The sequence below is a fragment of the Danio rerio genome, chromosome 23 (genome assembly GCF_049306965.1).
Source record: "Danio rerio strain Tuebingen ecotype United States chromosome 23, GRCz12tu, whole genome shotgun sequence".
Classification (NCBI taxonomy): Eukaryota; Metazoa; Chordata; class Actinopteri; order Cypriniformes; family Danionidae; genus Danio; species Danio rerio.
This window is the reverse complement of record NC_133198.1, coordinates 19,328,602-19,349,143: the sequence shown is the minus strand read 5'-3', so window position 1 is coordinate 19,349,143 and position 20,542 is coordinate 19,328,602. Positions and strand designations below refer to the sequence as shown.

At 38.0% G+C, this 20,542-nt stretch overlaps 1 protein-coding gene across 11 annotated transcripts in view; it reads right to left on the bottom strand.

Annotated features, from left to right (window-relative positions):
• Nucleotides 1-19,524, bottom strand: part of ntsr1 (neurotensin receptor 1 (high affinity)) — a 161,027-nt gene extending 141,503 nt beyond the window's left edge. For 6 of the 11 annotated variants that reach the window (XM_073938764.1, XM_073938767.1, XM_073938765.1 and 3 more), the window contains exon 1: nucleotides 18,735-19,524. In XM_073938764.1, the coding sequence (XP_073794865.1) occupies nucleotides 18,735-19,400 (666 nt within the window). In that variant the 5' untranslated portion in view covers nucleotides 19,401-19,524. Of the gene's footprint in view, nucleotides 1-379; nucleotides 700-8,427; nucleotides 9,063-13,161; nucleotides 13,367-18,734 lie in introns of those variants that run through there. The other 5 variants (XM_073938761.1, XM_073938762.1, XM_073938760.1 and 2 more) reach the window with 4 other exon arrangements.
• Between the last annotated feature and the right edge of the window lie 1,018 nt (nucleotides 19,525-20,542).

The window sequence follows — 20,542 nt, the reverse complement described above, 5'->3', positions numbered from 1 at the left end:
TGCTAAATCAATAAAATAACCCATATTAAGATTCAAATACATTAGATAAAAAGTGTATTTTCTTTTGTAAGTCAGTTCTTTCAGAGCAGGCGCAAATATACTCTTAAGTGCTGTAAATAATCTGTATATTCAATGCAAAAATGTTAGAAGGACAATCAAAGAAGTTTAATATAAAATTTTCTATTTGAAATGATCTATAAACTACTGTAGATTTCATGATTTATTTTTCATCAAGATCATATAATAAAACTACATGCGATTTTTGGAATTGATCAGTGTTGTCAGATATAGCTAATTTTATCCAGTCAAAAAGCTGTCCAAAACCTGAAACCCAAACGCCCCCAAAAAACGCACAAAATATTAGATATATGTTTTATTTGATTTAAATTTATTTAAATCGAAATAAACCTAGTTACTTTGACTGTTATATTTTTAACCAATATCAGCAGTCACAGAAGCACAACATAACTGGATCACGTCAAAACACTGCACCCTCTCACCCCCACACTGCACTTAGGCCCAATCCCAATTCTACCCCTTAGCCCTTCACCTTACCCAATTCTCTTTAGCTTGAAGGCGTAGGGAAAAGGGGAAGGGGTGAATAGCCCTTCGAACAAAGATTTTTCAGGACCACACTTCAAACCAAGGGGTAAGAAAATTTCCCAAAATACACTAGCTACAACAGCAGGATCGCAGCACCTGGAAGTAAGGAGATCCACAAATTAGTATTTTTTGTCTTTATTACAAATTTTTACAACAAACAAGCACATGTTTTAATATATTTACAGCTGCATTTGTGTTTTAACGTCATGCTTGTAAATAAAAAAAACAGCTAAAATAAAAACCGCTTGATGACCCAAATACCCTGTCAGTAATGTCTAGTTGCTGGGAATGACCGTTTTACAGTGTCTTCTATAATGTTGATGTTGTTTTTTGTGTGTTTATATAAATGAATATGGCCACTGTGTAAATGCGCAGTATAGATACAATTTTATTGCCACATTAGATCATTATGATAACATAATATATGCCTTCAGTGATTTCCTGAAGATAAATACCAAAAAATAGCTAGAATCACTACAGCAGTCACGATCGTCTGATCTCATATAAAGCAAGAGATCGCAATGGCATATGATGACGTGTGCAGGTGCTGTAGTGCTGTCCTAGTTCTTAGGGGTAAATTTGAAAGCCCTTCCTCTTCACCCTCAATTTTAAAGGCCAAGGGGAAGGGGAAGGGCAAGGGGTAGGGGTAGGGATACAAAAATAGAACTGGGATTGGGCCTTAATGTTGTGCAGATTACACTACCTATTAGTAGGGATGCACCGATATGGATTTTTTGTCCGATACCGATCATTCTCTAGACTTGGAGGCCGATAGCCGATATATATAGGCCGATAATTATAAATATTTCAAAATGTTATATTTTTATACAGCAAACTTCATAAAAGCAGAAACTCTGCTCTTTTAAACTAAATAGCCTTAACTCAAAGCAAAAAAGCTATGATTTCAAAATTATATATTCAATTATATATAGCCTATATTCACGATTTCACACAAATCAGCATGCAAAAACTGCATTATTTCATTTTCTTCATAGCAAACTAACATGCAAATTGACTGTTGCATAAAATTAAAAAGGTTAAATAACAAAATGGGATTTAATTAACAAGCAAGTTAAATATATTTTAAATAAGATGAAAATTAAAGAGCTAGGGACTAAAACCAGCTCAAATGTTCTTGAATAAAACGGGTTACAGTAATGTACATGTGTACAAATATGTCATGTCTGAAAAAGCCTTTTTTAGAGGTGTTTTGACAGTTCAGAGCCACAGTACAAATGGTAAGCTAGATACAGAATGTATTTTTTTTTAAAATGTGACATAATTTATCCTTTTTTTGGCGTTTTAGATTCTTTTGAACACATGTAGCATCAATGCTTCTGTGTTCGTTCTTGCTGTCAATCGCGGGGAAAATGATCGATGAAAAGTTTATGATAAACCGCTGTGAGGGCGCAGATTTGCCCTCGGATTTTGATACAAACTTGATCATTGAGCTCAGATGACTTTATGACAAACACAGAGCAGAATATAAAGACAGAACGTGTGGCCCGTATGGATTCAGTGACCAGTGCACCTAGGCTCTCCCCTGTTGATCTGTGAAGGCTCAAGATCTATGTGTGTGAGTGAAGGCTGTCAGATCGTGCGCTCGTGCTGTGAAAACTCTCGCTTCCGCTACATTTATTCTTCCAAGGCGGGGACCAAAATGCATCCCTCTACGGCTACATTACCCATTCAAAACATTCAGTCATTGTTGTTGCTTTTAATAGCGGATTATAATCGCACCAAAACGTATTAAAAGGTAAGTGAATCATAACAGCGCAAGCTTTTCTGTAACCGTACAGTAAATCTGTTTAACCCTTTGGCGTTACGTGTTGACTGACTGACTGACAGGTGCGCGATGCGTGGCAAATTCAACGAAGCTTTCAGTTAAGATGAACGTTTCTATAGTTAAACTTTATTTATAGATAAAGGTATATGGCTCTGTATATAATCACTCTATCTTGCTGGAGTTTATAGCCGTTTCGCTTTTCTTCAGGACGCATTAACACCGCTCTGAAGGTCTAATCGCTGTTTTAAGTTATCCAGAGCTGTATGAATTTACAAATCTTGAAAATCACGATATTATTAAATATTACAATTGTAACAACACAGACAGCAACACTTTTGCACAATCGATACCCAGCTGATTCTGTCGTTTCATAAGAGGACCGCGCTTCTTCTCTTCTTTTTTCCTTGTCAACATAAAGGCAGTGTGGTGCGGCTCGTTTTCGGCCCCTTGTTCAACTGCAAGACATATTTAACTTGCGGGACTATAACGTATAACCCGTGCCTACAGACACATTTGCCAAAGAAGCAAAATGGAAGAAGAATATTGCTGTTTGAAACAGACGTGTTGATGCTTACCAGTGCTGATGTTGACCTGGATCTGCGTAATAAACGCAACAAATACTTAACTTTTTATTTTACAGCTTTATAAAGCATGCATGCACATTGATGTAATATCATATTTAAACAACAAAACTGTTTACAAAAAGTCTACATATGCACGCGTTGTTGTTGTCTTTTCATCACGCAGCGGGCACTTGAACCGCGAGGGAGAGAGAGGAAACCATATAGCAATACATAATCTTTAAAATAATGATTTCTATTAAAAATGTAAAAAGGTTTTGTGATTTATAATAATAACAGTGGGGCATTAAATAAAGGCATATTTTCCGTGCAGCAAGCAATTTGAGGAAGTCTGCGATTTTTATTTGACGGAAGAAAAAACATATGATTGGAAAAAAACAGCCTATGCCGGTTATTAAAAAGAATCAGTCAGTATTTTCGTTTTGTAATATAAATTATTTATTTAAGTGAAAATAATTTAGAGCAGTCCTATTTATTTTATTCATTTTATTTAGTTTATTCTGCTCTTCTGTGCTAAACACTCCAGGTGCGTGAAAATCCTCTGTTGTCTTGTTTTATTAATATGCTAGAATATAAAAATAAATCAGTATTTTAAAATGCAATATTTAATGTGTCGGACACAAAATAGACACGTCAATTTGTTTAATATAAAATTCATAGTAATCTGACCAGTTAACCGCTAATAACCGAATAATGAGCGGCGGTTTTCGGTTAGCAAAATTAACCGAAATGAGCATCCCTAGAAGCAACGCGTTGATAATAACAAATAATTTTTATTAGATTGAAAACCTTCCATAAAGTTTTTGTTTAGCGCGTCACGTGTGCAGGTCAGTTTGGTGTGTGTGTATGTGTGTGTGCAGCCAAGAGGGAGAGACAGAAAAGAGGAGCGCTTTTTTCGGGTCCTCGTTCATTCATCTTTTCTGCAACTAAAAGAATTAACTCCGAAACTAATATTATTCGGCACTGGAGTAATAAGTAAATCTCCCTGCTATCTCTAACACAACAAATAGACAGAGCAGGAAAGGCTTTCAAATGTTATATTTTTTCCTGAGGCGATTTGAAGCAAAATACACAAGGGCACTCAATCAAACATATACAATAATAAGGATAATGGTTACTTACTGAGTTATTAACTCACAGCAATACCACGTGAGGAAAGGACAGACTTTAAAGGAATAATCAGTGTGAGGAGAGATCCATGAACAAGTCTGAACATGTTCCGCCCACGCGTGCGCAGCAACAATTACGTAATTTATCGGCGTAAAGATATCGGCTTAATTAATGCCTAGTTCAGACTGCATGATTTTAACCCCGATTTTGGCTCGCCGACAGGTTTTGAGAAATCGCCGACAAATGCCTGAAATCACAGGCAAATCGCTGCTCTTGCACGTGAGTGACAATCACACAGTATGAACGATCAAAGACGCGATCTGAGAGAATCGCCGATGAGTCGCCGATGCCTGTGAGATATTTGGCATGCTAAATATCTGGAGCTGTCGGCGATTCAAATCATGCCATATGAATTGAGTTTTGACTGAAAATAACATCGGCGATCGCCTACAGCCAATGAGAGAGCAGCTTTCACTTGTGTGTGCGTGTGTGTATACCTGCTGCAGGCAGCGGGAGGCTGGGGGAGAAGTTAAAAGCGCTCTTTTTCGGTTTATTTGGACCCACGAAATGGAGGAAAAACTAGTTGAGGTTTGACAAGACTCAGGAGCAACCGTGTCTGTTTGACGTTTAATACAGAAAGAAATTAGTTTATTATCCACGTTGAGGAGAAATGGCTAATTCCCTTTAAACCCAGGTGAGCAAACATGTACATGTTCAACCCCATTAAAGGCTTCTTTCTCATTATGTAGTTAATAACAAAAGATATACTACATGTTTTTGGCTGTGAGACGTAGTTTGGACGAAGTTGTCGGCGATTTTCCCTATAGTAAAGTCATACAATGTGAATGTCCATGTCGCCGATCCATCTTGCAGTGTAAACAAAGCAGCGACGAAACGCTAGCACAGATAGTCATGCAGTGTGAAAACATCTGTGACACGACTACTTTGAAAATCATGCAGTCTGAACTCGGCATTAGACATCAGATCGATAACGATAATCTTAAAAATTGCATTTATCGGCCGATAACGATATGGCCTCCGATATATCGTGTATCCCTACTTATTAGAGTATGTTTTACTTTCGAAATGGAGTATGAATTTGTCCCATTTGGCGTTTTAATTCTTTTGAACTTAATTAAGTGCTGCTTGTCAATCAGACAACACTTCAATGTTTGTTCTTGCTGTTGTTATGCAAGAGCGTATTGGGTTGTTTCTGTGCCGCTGTGACTGTGTGTGTCTCTCTTTTTCTCTCTCTCGTCCTGTCCCGTTCCAGTTTCCAGTTTGCCCTGCCCTAATTGGACGTGCTGCGTGCGTGCGCTGTGGTTGGTGCTGGGAGATTGCAGCATCTTTTGAAAAGGAACCGACGGAGTCAAATCGCTGGGTGGAGAGACGGAGAGCTTTTCTAAGAATGTGGCGTCCTTGTTTAAAATATGTTATTGTGCTTTTTCTGGTTGTTTATAAATTGTGAACATTAAGGTGTTCTCCACCTTTTTCCTCTCCCCTCCATTTTTGTGACTGTAAAATACCCTGTTTGATAAAGCTGTGAGCTGAGCGCCGTAGGGGCTGAGTGCCATTTACTTTGACACTGATTTTCTCCTGTTTTTCGTTTAGTTAAGGAGTAAGGGTAGTGTTTGTAATTTATTTTTTTCATTTATTTTAGATTCAGTAGATAAGTTATCTTCGGGGTGGAGTTAGTTAATGTTTTGCTTGTTATTTTGGCCTTGCTCAGCACTGAAGCTTTTTGTTTGCACTTTTACTTGTTTGACATTTATTTGTTTAATGTAAATACAAAACTTTTCCACCTTCTCACAATAAAAGAACCTTTAAGGTCATTTAAAAATCATAAACCTGCTAACTGTTTATTTATTTTCTCTTTAACTTTTATGTTCGACTTCTGCCCTAGACATTTTGGGGTCGTTACACTGTCAATTGTGGGAAAAAATGCGAACGGGAGTCAGATTTGTCCAGGGAGTCAGATTTTGATACTTTCATTCACACTTCTCTTGCGAGTGGGCCCACGTGGTTTGCGCTATGCTCTGGTCACTACTAACTGAGTGGAGTAGGAGCGCACAGTTATGTTTTGTTAAATAAGTTGCATATAAAATTTACTTTTTAAAGCTGCCCAAATTTTGTCAACCTGCCTATGCCTTTTTTTTTTTTTTAACCACAAAATCAATAATAAAAATGACCAATTTGGTAACACTGGAATTTATGCTCTCGATAAAATTTCATTTTTGAAATAACAAATTAAATAAAAAAACATTTCTTAAATTTTGTTTTTAGATGTTTAACTTGAACAACAACAAAAAATTATCCCATTGCCAAAACTAATGCGCTCATGTGCACCTAAACCATCGTTAGCTAACTAAGGTCGCAAGTTTCGTCATTACAAACATAGTTAATTGATTTAGTGTTTCCCAAATGCATCACTCCAGCTAACATTAGCAAACTGCGTCACCAAAACTTCTAGGCTTGTAACTACACCTCTAGAGTAGTAGTTAAGCATAGTTCCTGGTTGTGTTCTATTCCCAGTTATGCCCCCTATGCCCATTGTTATGAAGGTTTTATGTCATAACTAACAAGGTTGAAACGATGGAACTGCGACAGAGAAACTACGGTATTAGGAAAACACTGGCCACTACATCGATCATTTGACAAAAAATGCATCGCTCTATGATAGTTCAGCCAGTTTGGGAAACTCACCCCTGACCCCTGATTGAGATCATGACACCAATCTCCTTTATGGCCTTTTTTGAAGGATGTGATCAGACGTCATCCTTTCAATCAAATTATGTAACTATTATCAATAGAATCAATAACTTAATGTTATGCGTATATCATCCTATTAATTAAGTCATTTCCAATCTTTTTTTTTTTTTTTTTTTGCCAAAATGACAGCAACCTTTTTGTTTACAAGTTTGCACTGCCATGTGATTTCCATTTAAATGGCAGTAGTAGGAATTCATTTAAAACAATGAGATCAACCAGGAAAGACTTTACCTTGCTTTCATTTGATACTATTATAGCCACCAGCGATCTAGTGGCTGCTAATCATTGATAAACACGCACATTTACCTGGACTACAATTCTGTCACTTAGTAAACTACAAATTCCATCATGCACTTCGTACACACCGATTTCTGTTTAACTTTGATTACACGCTTACACACACAGATAGAGGATCATTATGGACTGATTATATGGACTTTAAATACAGCACACACACATCTTGGCTGAGCCTTGTTATCTGTTATCTGTAACATTACGACACGTTTCCTTTGTTTTGCCTTGCCGTGTTTGACCCTCACTTTGTTTTGTCCTGTTTGGATTGCCCATATACAGGGCTTAATTTGTGTCGGAACAAGCTGGATCTTGGACCCGGATTTTAACTTTTAACTTCTGTTTTAATGGAATTTGATACCGCATGTCAAACGGAAAGAAAAACCTCCACATTTCATGACTCGGTGATCCTTTAAGCTAATCAAAAATCGCTGCTTGCATGGTAGACACTTAATGAGAGTATTATCTTAATCATACTAAAATCTGAGTACTGGTGTCTTATGTACATGTACATAGAAAGTGTAAGATGAAGTCGTGAGCTGTCAAAGACAGCACATTTCTCTGACTTTCAGCATGTGCCCTCCAATGTTTTATGAAGTTTGACGTGTTTCGTCTTTAAATGCAACAAAAGTGTATGCTTCGCATTGTTGTGTCAGAATCCTTGTGAAATACAACCATAGTTTATAACGCTTAGTTTAAGCAAATTTAATGAACGCGATCATGCGTGTTGAATCTGAAGAGAGTCGCTCCGGCTGCCCTATCATTGCTCAACGTGATCGCAAAGTGAAGAGCAAGTGCCTCCTGAGAGGGGCTCCTCAGCCAATGAGGGCAGAGAGGCAGTGGCTCTAGTCACCGGGCCACCAGCCTGTGCACGGCCCTGGTCTGTGTGTCTGTATGTGCGCACGCATGCGTTTCTTAGCAGCAAACCTGCCTAAACGTTGTTGTCTGTAGCCACTAAATCAAAAAGTTACAAATTGCCGTGAGATTGCGTTGCACTCTCAGCTAAAATCATTCAAAAGAAAAGGTCCACATTGTCCCCCGATAATGTCAACAGACTGGACTGTTTTAGCAACTGGATAAATGTAAAGGAGGACTAAGAAAAATTGTTTCTACTTTATAATTAATGTTCTCAACTCACAGCAATACTTTTCAATGAGTGCAATTGTTTGTATTCAATACTTTATTATTATTATTATTATTATTATTTATAATAATAATATTAGGAGGTGGAGCGGAGGCGGAACATGGGGAGGGATGGAGGGCCAGGACCATGTAGCGGGCGCGTACCTAGAGCATGGAGCTGAGGCAGGCCTGGAGCGTGGAACTGCGGAAGGCCTGAAGAGTGGAGCTGCGGAGGACCTGGAGCGTGGAGCTGCGGAGGGCCTGGAGCGTGGAGCTGCGGAAGGCCTAGAGAGTGGAGCTGCAGGGGGCCCGGAGTGTGGAGCTGCGGAGGGCCTGGAGCGTAAAGCTGTGAAGGGCCTGGAGCGTGGAGCTGTAGAGGGCCTGGAGCGTGCAGCTGCGGAGAGCGTGGAGCTGCGGAGGGCCTGGAGCATGGAGCTGCAGAGGGCCTGGAGCGTGGAGCTGTGAGGGCCTGGAGCGTGGAGCTGTGGAGGGCCTGGAGCGTGGAGCTGCAGTGACCCTGAATCATGAGGCTGCGAAGGGCCTGGAGCATGGAGCTGCAGAGGGCCTGAAAAGTGGAGCTGTGGAGGGCCTGGAGTGTGGTGCTCCAGTGGCCTTGGATCATGAGGCTGTGGAGGGCCTGGAGCATGGAGCTGCGGTGGGTCTGGAACATGGAGCTGCGGAGGGCCTGGAGCGTGGAGCTGCAGTGGCCCTGGATCATGAGGCTGCGAAGGGCCTGGAGTACAGCGGGGAGCCAGTTTTGGTTTATTCCGCTTCTTGCCTTTGCTGCAGACAGACACTGACTGGTGACAACAGAAATTTTTGTCAGGTTTTGTTGGATCAGTGTGTCACTCCAGTCAGCACCTGTTGCCTTTGGTTGCCATTTGTTTTCTCCATGTTGAATCAATGTTTAGTTTGGTTTGCAAACTTTTTTTATTTTTTATAGTTCCACTAATAACTCAGAAACATACTTTAAATAAAGTATATGTAATTTTATTATGCAATTAATATGTGTTTTTTTGTTTCTAAAGTGTTTTCTTCCCTTGTTAGATACTAATTTTAAAATTATAATTCTGTTGGAGTTTCATGAAACTGCCTGTGCAGACCTCATAATTAAATTAAATCCTCACTTTTCTCAGATAACAGTACTTTCAAAATTGTGGCAAATGCATTTTAAGGTGCAAACCAGATCATCCGCCTTTTTTATGTTTGTTTTTATTAGCAATGATTCTCTAAGCCAAATCACTCAGTAAAGCAACTGATCTCACAAAGCACGTACTTCAAGTGAAAATGATGAAAATACAACAGAGAGGAGAGGTACTTATGAACAGACAATAAGCAGACTAATGGAGCAACAGGCACAGTAGTATGTGTTAATAAAACACAGTTGTTGTAGCACTGTAATAGTTTATTCAAATGAGCTCTTTGTGCCTTGTAGACATTCGTTCAAGTCGAGCACTGTTTGATTTACCCAATTAATGACCCTTAGAGGCGCTAATGAGGTAATTAGCTAAATCCTGGGCTACAACCTCAAAGTGTGGCCCTTAAGGGATATGAGTTACATTAATTAATATTTGTTGACTTCACATAGTAGGACATTGTGTGGATTAGTGAGGTTCCCATCGTTACCAACAGCGCACTGTTTGTTTATACAGTATGTGCATCCTTTTTGTTTCCTATGCATTATTCTTCTCATAATCCCAATTTCATGCCGGCAGCTAGCTCTCTGCAACTCTAACATGGTTGCCCACTGAAGCTAAGCAGGGCTGTGCCCGGTCAGTACCTGGATAGGAGACCACATGGGAAAGCTAGGTTGCTGCTGGAAGTGGTGTTAGTTAGGCCAGCAGGGGGCGCCCAACCTGCGGTCTGTGTGGGTCCTAATGCCCCAGTATAGTGACGGGATGCTATACTGTTCAGTAAGCGCCGTCTTTCGGATGAGATGTTAAACTGAGGTCCCGACTCTCTGTGGTTGTTAAAAATCCCAGGATGTCCTTTGAAAAGAGTAGGGGTTTAACCCCGGCATCCTGGCCAAATCTACCCACTGGCCTCTGTCCATCATGGCCTCCTAACCATCCCCATATTCAATTTGCTTCATCACTCTGTCTCCTCTCCACCAATCAGCTGGTGTGTGTGGTGTGCGGTCTGGCGCAAAATGGCTGCCGTCACGTCATCCAGGTGGATGCTGCACACTGGTGGTGGATGAGGAGATCCCCCCCATTGTGTACAGCGCTTTGAGTGCCCAGAAAAGCGCTATATAAATGTAAGTAATTATTATTATTTTTAAAGAAAATTCATGTTTTAAAGGCAAAATCGCATAACCTGTATGATATATGATAAGCCAGCATTATGAAATAATTTTAAATGAATAAATTATTTTCCTTTGGCTTAGTCTTTTATGTCCTTTCAGCCGCCACTCAGTACTGGGAAACACCCATACACTCACATTCAAACACACTTATACACTATGCCCATTTAGTTTCTCCAACTCACTTACAGTGAATGTCTTTGGATTGTGGGGAAAACTGGAGGAAACCCACACAAACTCGGGCAGATCATGCAAACTTTACACAGAAATGGCAACTTCCCAAGCCAGGACTCGAACCAGCAATCTTCTTGCTGTGAGGTAACAGTGTTAACCACTGAGCTACCGTACAAAATACACACACATTGTGTGTTGTCATTCATATGATTTATTTTTACAACACATTTAAAACCTTTTTGGGATCGTATGGGGAAAGAAATATTACTCCAAGACAGAAACTGCTCATGCTTGCAAATATATTTTGCTAAAAAAAAAATTATTATAGGCCTGGAACAACATGAAGATAAAAACATGTTGTGGTTGATTTATACAATTTAATAAAAGCTTATTAAGTATGAGTATTTGGTACTTTGCTCTTTAAAAAAAAAGATTCTAAACATGAGTTTTCATATGAAAGCCTCAAACATAATCTTTGAATCTGTCCCAAATTCAGTTAAAAGTTGTAAATATAATATTTTTGTTGTCTAAATAATAAGGCTGGGCGATTAATCAAAAAGTAATTGAAATCGACATTCAGAAGCTATTATCGACTTATCTGTCACTTTTTTCAATGAATTTGCCTACCGTGTGTGGAGTAACATGACCCCGCTTTGTTAAGGCTAAATCATACTTATTATGTTATAATTATAATAATAATTAATTTGTAAACACAAGTCACAAGCTTTGAGAGTGGTCAGTTTGGAAGCGGTGATGAGGGTGGACATTTAACTTTCAGTTGTTCAGAACTGATGTTCCAAAAATAATCATTGATAGTATTCCTTTAATTATTTTAAGATTAAGTAATGCATTCTTCATTCAAAAATCTCTCACTTGTAATATGTGAGCATATTTACTGTACAAAACCTGTCAGTGAACTATAAGGGCAAAAACATCAAATTAAATAAACTAAATTATCGCTTATAAATCGCAATCGAATAAAAATGTTCAATTAATCAAGATTTTGATTTTAGGCCAAACCGCCCAGCCTAACAAAATAATCCAGATTCTTTTTCCATTATAAAGAACATTTTGTGAAATAGAAAAATTCCAATAACTTTTAGTTTTAAGAGTTATTCTTCCTCCAGAAAGATTAAAGTTAAGCCTAATTTTCTCAATTTTTTCAAGTTTTGAGCAAACAATTTTAACATGCATTCATTTTGTGGCAAAAACATACCAATAGTCAAAAATACTACACAGTTAAAATAGTCAAACAAGACATACAGATCATCTAATTGCTTTTTCTTTGTGACAAAAAACAAAACATGAACAAAATCAAATACATTTAGGGCTAGCAGTGCCCATGATGTAAGGCAAGAAAAGTTCTTGTCAACATTTTGTCTATTTCTATGTCATTTACTGACTGAAATTTGACATGTTAAAAGTATACTTTGCCGTCTTTCTTTTGGCTAGGATTTCACCCCTCCTCCTTCTTGACGAAATCTCTTCTGAGGTTTCTTTTATCTTTCCGTCTGTCAGTAGCTACTGCCCTGATGTCTGTGAAGGTGTCTGGATTAAAGACAGCTCCTTTGATTGCTTTAAAGAACTTTGACTGTATAATTCACACTTTGGACATGATGTTGGACAAAAGGAATAACACACCTTGTCGCTAAGGTCCACTGAGGATAAACTCAAAGTGCAATTGACTGATGTTTTACAGATTCAAGAAAGTCTGCTTTCAGTTGCAAAATAACTTCAAAACTCCTTTATTCATGCAAACAGGATGACAAACTCTGTGGCTGTGTTTTCCGGACTGACCACAAATTAGAAAGAATTATATTTTTAAACACTGATCTATAACTCATAAACTCATAAAAAATATACTTTTTCTTTCCCAATAAAAATATTCCTAGAATATGTTTAACTGTTCCAGCCCACACTTGTCTGGAAAACAAGCATAAATCCAAAGAATGGACCAAACAAACTGCCTGTCTTTCTGTGCCACTGTCACACAACCAGCGATCGCTTTCCAGAGATCGCTGGTTCTCACACGAACTCAAAACTACATTTCCTCATTTCCCAGGACTACATTTTCATACATGCACTGCTCCCAAACACGCACGCCTGTTCATTCATCTATCCTGATTGCAATCACCAGCTGAACCTTGTCACAGACTGATATCACTCCATTCATAAGCCACTCATTGACGCTTCCAGTTTGCCGAGTCTTGTTTTCCCTAGTGTTACATTACAACGCGTTTCCCTGTCTTGTTTCTCCGTGTCTCGATCCTAGCCTTGTACCCTTGTTATCCTGTTTAGCCGCCTGCCTTTCGACCTTTTGCCTGTTAAACGTTTATGATTCTGGACTGCCTTATTATACCCGATTGTACCTGATTTGACCATTGCTTGCCTGACATTGAATAAACCTGCATATTGGATCTTACCTCCTGTTGTCTCCTGTCACTCCACCCCGGTCGTTACAGCCACAGACATACCAGTCAGTAGTACACTGTGAACTTTTAGTACTCTGTGAACATAGACATATCATCTCTCCCTTGCTTATTCCTGTGCTCACTGACTTGTGTCATCTTACATTTATTTCCAGTTCTGCTTAGAAACAAATATATTTTTGTGGGGGCAGACATGGGCTAGTTTTGACATGATTTTTGTTGGTTGCACTGTGTCTCAAATAAATAATTCTATTATCTATGGACAATAATATTAAGAAAAAAAGAAGAAAATAAACAAATTACATATCCAAAATAAGATTAACAAAAGAAGCTTTCTTATAATTAAAGTTGAGCAAAATTAAAGCAACAGTGAAAAGAAAACCGTCAAAATATTTACAACTGCATGTACTTGCTAAAAACAATACTTATTTCTTAGTTTCATACTCTCCAACCATTTTTTAAAAATAGATCTAAATAACTGGTCACACTTTATATTTAGTGGCCTAAATACTAAATCAATGCATACTGTAGGTATATCCAGTTTTTCATTAGCTGGCACTTTTAAGAGTGAGTTAAGGTTTAAGGGATGGGTCAACAGTGAAATTATAAATGCAATTACAGATATTAAAAAAATAAATAGCGGTATAGTGGCCTACCGAAATAATATTTGTATTTTCAAAATGGCAAAGAGGCAGTCACGCATATTTTTATTTTTTAAAACTATAAGTAAATTTGATAATGAGCCTGATCAAACAAGGTCTTGAGAAGATGATACTGCATGAATGTATATAGCTGAAGTCAGAATTATTAGCCCCCGTTTATTTTTTTCCCCAATTTCTGTTTAACAGTGAGAAGATTTTTTTTTTCCATAATAGTTGTCATAACTAATTTCTAATAACTGATTTTTTTTTTAATCTTTGCCATGATGACAGTAAATAATATTTGACTAGATATTTTTTCAAGACACTTCTATACAGCTTAAAGTGACATTTAAAGGCTTAACTAGGTTAATTAGGTAAACTAGGCAGGTTAGGGTAATTGCAGCCGGCAGCTAGCTCTCTGCAACTCTCACATGGTCGCCCACTGAAGCTAAGCAGGGCTGTGCCCGGTCAGTACCTGGATGGGAGATCACATGGGAAAGCTAGGTTGCTTCCGGAAGTGGTGTTAGTGAGGCCAGCAGGGGGCGCCCAACCTGCGGTCTGTGTGGGTCCTAATGCCCCAGTATAGTGACGGGGACACTATACTGCTCAGTGAGCGCCGTCTTTCGGATGAGACGTTAAACCGAGGTCCCGACTCTCTGTGGTCGTTAAAAATCCCAGGAAGTCCTTCGAAAAGAGTAGGGGTTTAACCCTGGCATCCTGGCCAAATCTGCCCACTGGCCTTTGTCCATCATGGCCTCCTAACCATCCCCATATTCAATTGGCTGCATCACTGTCTCCTCTCCATCAATCAGCTGGTGTGTGGTGTGCGGTCTGGCGCAAAATGCTGCCGTCGCGTCATCCAGGTGGATGCTGCACACTGGTGGTGAATAAGGAGATTCCCCCCACTGTGTAAAGCGCTTTGAGTGCCCAGAAAAGCGCTATAGAAATGTAAGGAATTATTATTATTAATTATTATTATTAATTGAGCAAGTTATTGTATAACGATGGTTTTGAAAAAATATATAGCTTAAAGGGGCTAATAATTTTGACTTTAAAAAAAATAAAAAAAATAAAAACTGCTTTTATTCTAGCCGAAAAAAACAAATAAGACTTTCTCCTGAAGAAAAAATATTATCAGACATACAGTGAAAATTTCCTTGCTCTGTTTAACATCATTTCGGAAACATTTAAAAAAGAAAAAAATATTATTAATAATAATAATAATAATAATAATTCTGACAAATTGTATATATATATATATATATATATATATATATATATATATATATATATATATATATATATATATATATAAATATATATATGAATTGTGCCAACTAATTATGTTTTAAAATAAACAGAACATTTATTAGACTTTCTGTTTTCCAATATTAAAATTGGCATACAATTTAATCTACTTCTCAGTCGTGAAATCTATTTGCTATTTATTTCCACCCCCACTGGTGCTTCTTGCAGGTGTTCTGTTCTGTTGACTTCAGAAAGCTGTGCTTCATGAATGGTGTTGTGCAGTTGAAAGTGTCAGAAGCTGAAAACTTTGACTAAACCAATCTTCCTTCCTTTTTATGGCGAGAAGAGCTCTAAACACATGCCAGAATGCAGTGCCAGACCAATATCAGCTATCAGCCACACATCCTCGCCAGCATCACCTCCTGCTGCTATATTTATTTCAGTCTCATTTTATTTGTATATTTGTGCTCATGCACTTTCAAGTGCAGCACTGAATTAGTTGCAGGCGCAAAATGTGCAATAAGAAAGATCACAACAACAAACAAAAGAGGGCAAAGCATTAGAAAGGTGAAAAGCAATGGTACAGATCGTATTTAGATTCCTATTCAACAACCATTACCAAACAGAAGGATTTCAGAAACATACATATTTATGTAAGTTTACACTTCTTGGGTTGAGTTGAAACCACATTTCCAAAAAGTAATATAAGACCATTTATTTTCTCTTTCTGCAATCATTCTGTGCCCCACAGGGCACTCAAATTCCAGGTATCGCTATAGAAATATACAACACTGAATCATATTTCATATTTCTTTATATGAAAGTGGACAGCTTGGGGTTTTCTGTGGTAACCAATTTACCATGATCGAAACATGATAAACTGCTTGTACTGTCGCAAACAGCTACAATTGCAAAGATCTTTCTTTTGATTGGAGGATCTCAGGATGATACACACACACTCAGCAATGACTGATGAAACCAATTCATCCCTTATACATTTGTTCTTTATTCTTTCTCTCTTTGCACCACTTGGGTTTTGTTTGTGTGTGCCTATACACTACCTGACAAAAGTATTGTTACCGATTTAAGTTATAGGAACAACAAATACTAAATTGACATCTAGTTGATGATTTGGAATCAGAAGTGGCTTATATGAAAGGCAAAGGCCTCTAGATTATGTTTATTTTACCAAAACAAAATCTGCCACTTTTGCGAATAATCAACTAGAAATCAAGTTATTATTTGTTGCTTACAACTGGGATTGACGACAAGACTGTTGTCAAGTAAATCTGAAAAATCTGAGAGAGCACTCTGCATTACTGAAAAAAAAGAAAAGGATACACAACTTGTGACTCATTAAATCTGCCTGCTATGCTATAGGTATAATTATCATCAATCATTTCATGAGTCAAATGCAGTAATAGTATGCCATATAGAATTAAGTATCATTTTAATGTATTTATAGCTTTTTTTGTTCAAGCTCTAATGGTGTCCTTGTGATATACTCTCATCCCGTGTGTATTTTCTGTTTTTGTTCTGAATGTACAGAGTTCTAAATCTGAGCGTTAAAAGCAGAAGACCTCTCGTCCTTGTAAATGGATTGTGTTCCAGTCTAAATTAGATTCACTGGTGTAATAGAAAAGAATAAGGCGGGCGCAAGGTTTAGGCTGCAAGGACAATTTTCCAAGAATCAAAGCATAATGTCTGCATTTCCAGCCAATCAGAATTTACTTTAGGCCACAGTGAGTGCATTCCATTTTCGAAAGAAAGCAAATCTTTATTTTTGAAATCCTGACATCCTTATATTAATTGTTTTAAACTTACATTTACAAGAGTGGTAAAATTCATTAATATCATTGATTTGTTTAGCCTTTCATGGCCATCAGTACTTACAACGAAAGAAATAAGAACCCCGCTGCTCCTTATTTTAATGGGTTTGAATAATCAAGACATTACCAATTAATTTGCAATTCCGAAATAATCAAACAGGCATAATGCATAATAAATAATGTAACTGCTGATCATGTCCTTCAGAAAACAAACACAATGCAATGCAAAATGTTTTCAGTATGACTCAATCAAGCCGAATGCATTAGGTTAAACCGTGTCAGATCCTTATTTAAGAAGAAACAGCTTCTTAAGGTAAAAACTCAATCTTTTTTAAAGATAGGATTTTTTTTTTAAGTCAGCCTCTTTTGTTCCTTACAGTAGTACCTTTACACTGGCACCTATTGGGCTTCAGCTCATGCTGCTTGCTAGGGTCTTCTATTTCAATCAGCATGTCTGGATTTGATAACATTTTGATAACTTGTACTTGTTTAGTTGGATTTTTTTCTTCATTTCGGTTTTGTACACCATGTCACACGCATAATCCATGCTGGACAATGCGGTTTATTCAGACTTAATTACAAGAAACTATTGTCTTACTACATATTTTTGTCTTATTTTCAGGAATAAATATCTAAAGCTTCTTAAATATTGTATTTACGAAAATAAAACCTGAATTGAGTAGGTATATGATTAAAACAATTTTTAGCATTTTTGCTAAATTGAAGTTTTTTTTTTTTTTTTTTTTTACATTTTATGTAACTTATTCATTAATTTTCTTTCGGTCTTGTCCCTTTATTAATCCATAGTCGCCACAGCGGAATGAACCGCCAACTAATCCAGCACATGTTTTACGCAACGGATGCCCTTCCAGCTGTAACCCATCACTGGAAAACATCCATACACACTCATTCACACTCACACACTAAGGAAAATGTACCGCATGTCTTTCAACTGAGGGGGAAACTGGAGCACTCGGAGGAAACCCACACGAATGCAGGGAGAACATGCAAACTCTACACAGAAACACCAACTGACCCAGCCGAGGTTCGAACAAGCGACCTTCTTGCTGTGAGGCGACAGCACTACTTACTGTGCCACTGTCACCTGCATTTTATGTAACTTTGTTTCCCAAATTAACATATCTTAATATTTTATAATAACTCTATAATATATACAATAATTCATTCATTTTCTAGTCGGCTTAGTGCCTTTATTAATCCCGGGTCGCCACAGCGGAATGAACCGCCAACTTATCCAGCACGTTTTTACACAGCGGATGCCCTTCCAGCCGCAACCCATCTCAGGGAAACATCCACAAACACTCATTCACACACACACACACACACACACACACCTTGTGTAAATGGACACACACCTTCTTGCTGTGAGACTATAGCACTACCTACTGTGCCACTGCGTCGCCATCTATAATATATAATTCTATCGTTTTTTTATTATATAAATAGTGCACGTTTGTTTTAGCTTATAAAGCATTTGCTTGTTTGTTTTCTTTTTAAATTGACTTGAATGCCTGAAAGCATTATTCTTTACTGTACATAATATAAGCATTAAGATTCTTTCCATCTTGTACATTTTAAATATATTTAATATTTACACATATATAATACAAGCGGTAATAAAAAATATGTATATTTAAATGTAGTTTTATTTATTATTTATTACATATTAACTTTTTTTCGTTGTTAGTTAAATCAGCATGAAAATGTAAGGCAACAGGTTGCGTCCCTATACCGCTTGCGTACGTATAAAGCCAACACAACACCATCAACGCTTTTATGATCAAATGTAAAGACATTTTCACTCCTGCAAGCATATAACAGCGCTCACCTGTAGGACGGTTTTAGCAGTTATCGAGGACACGATGGTTGTACATATATATTCATCGTTCATCAGTTGCTGTCCCATCGTGAAGAGCATCGGAGTGGCGAGGAAAAATGAGGCTATCCACATGGCACTGATGAGTTTCTTGGTGCGGCTCCGCGACATGATGCTCTTCGCCTTGAACGGGTGGCAGATGGCCATAAAGCGCTCCACGCTCAGGCTGGCGATGTTGAACGCCGTCGCGTACGAGCAGCCGTCCCGGAGAAAGTAGTAGCCTTTACATACAGCCTCCCCAAAAGCCCACGGGTGGTGCACCCAGATGAAGTTGTACAACTCAATTGGCATGCAGAGGACCAGGATGAGCAGGTCGGATATGGCCAGACTCGCCAGGTGATAGTGCACCGTGCTCTGGAGGTTTTGGAGAGATTTCTTGGTGAGAAGTGTGTATAAGGTGATCGAGTTTCCCAAACACCCAATTAAAAACAACACCACGTAAATCACAGTCACCAAAACTTTAGAATAGATGTCTGTATTCACGTCCAAATCCTCCTCTGATAAGCTCTCCGTTTCGTTGTCCAGAAATGGCTGTGACCGGTTCGCCGAAGAAAGAAGTTTCTGCGCCAAGATGCGCAAGTCTAAGTTGCGTTTTGATAGAGTAGTATTAACCTCCATGATAGTCTTTAAGCGTCAACACTTACTAACGAATGGCAAAATAAACGCGAAGTGTGCCACGTTTGTACATGAGCTGTGCGTAAAACTGCCGTATTCACTGCTGAGGACTAACTCTCAAAGGTCTGCACAAGCGCATCGTTCAGCCGCTTTTATATGATGAGGAGGCGTACAGACGCGAACCTTGAGCAGTGACGCAGTGCTATTCAACGATTGGTGTATTTCTATTTATTAATATTTTTCCTGTGAAACAGTGCTGTAACCTTGGACGTATGAATTGCCTTAGTTCTCAGTACTTTATTTGAAATGTCTTGATTTTGAAAAAAAAAAATCTTAAAATATGTGGGATGCTGAATTCACATTTTTCTTTGCCAGTAAACCTTTATCATTATTTTCTAGCTTTCCAACTGCAACAATTTTTGCAAATTCTACTCCATTTCATACTGTTTCTGTATATTTTCAGGGGGTGTTGAATAAAAAAAAAAAGATTAACATTAACACTAGCCTTCAATTTTGTGTGCATGTGTGTTTGTGTATTATTAACCCTTAAGCAGTGCAAGATTAGGATTACTTTTTAGGTATTTGGGCTGAAGATTTTTAGCTGAAACCATGAATTTGATTATTCAGAAATTGTAGCACACACAAAAATGTTTCCTTAACACACATATTTCATGCATAAAGTGTTTTTCATTTATTCTGCTTTTAAATTACATCATGGGACCTTGATCCCTGCTAAACTTTTGATATATACATGCATTTTGTGAAAACACTTTAACAAACTGACTTGAATTGACAATTTTAGTTTGAAGCAATGTAATATATAAGAAATAATAAAAATAAAAATAACTCTATAAAATTCATTCATTCATTTCTTTTTGGCTTATACCCTTTATTATTCTGGGGTCGCCACAGCAGAATGAATCGCTAACTTATCCAGCATGTGTTTTAAACAGTGGATGCCCTTTCAGCTACAACCCAACCCTGGAAAACACCCATACACTCTCTCATTCATACACATACACTATGGGCAAGTCAATTCACCATGTCAACTGACCCAGCTAACTTCTTGCTGTGAGGCGATCTTACTACCCACTGCGCCACCATGCCCCCCCCAAAAACTAGTAGCCTACCTAATGTGAATTTTA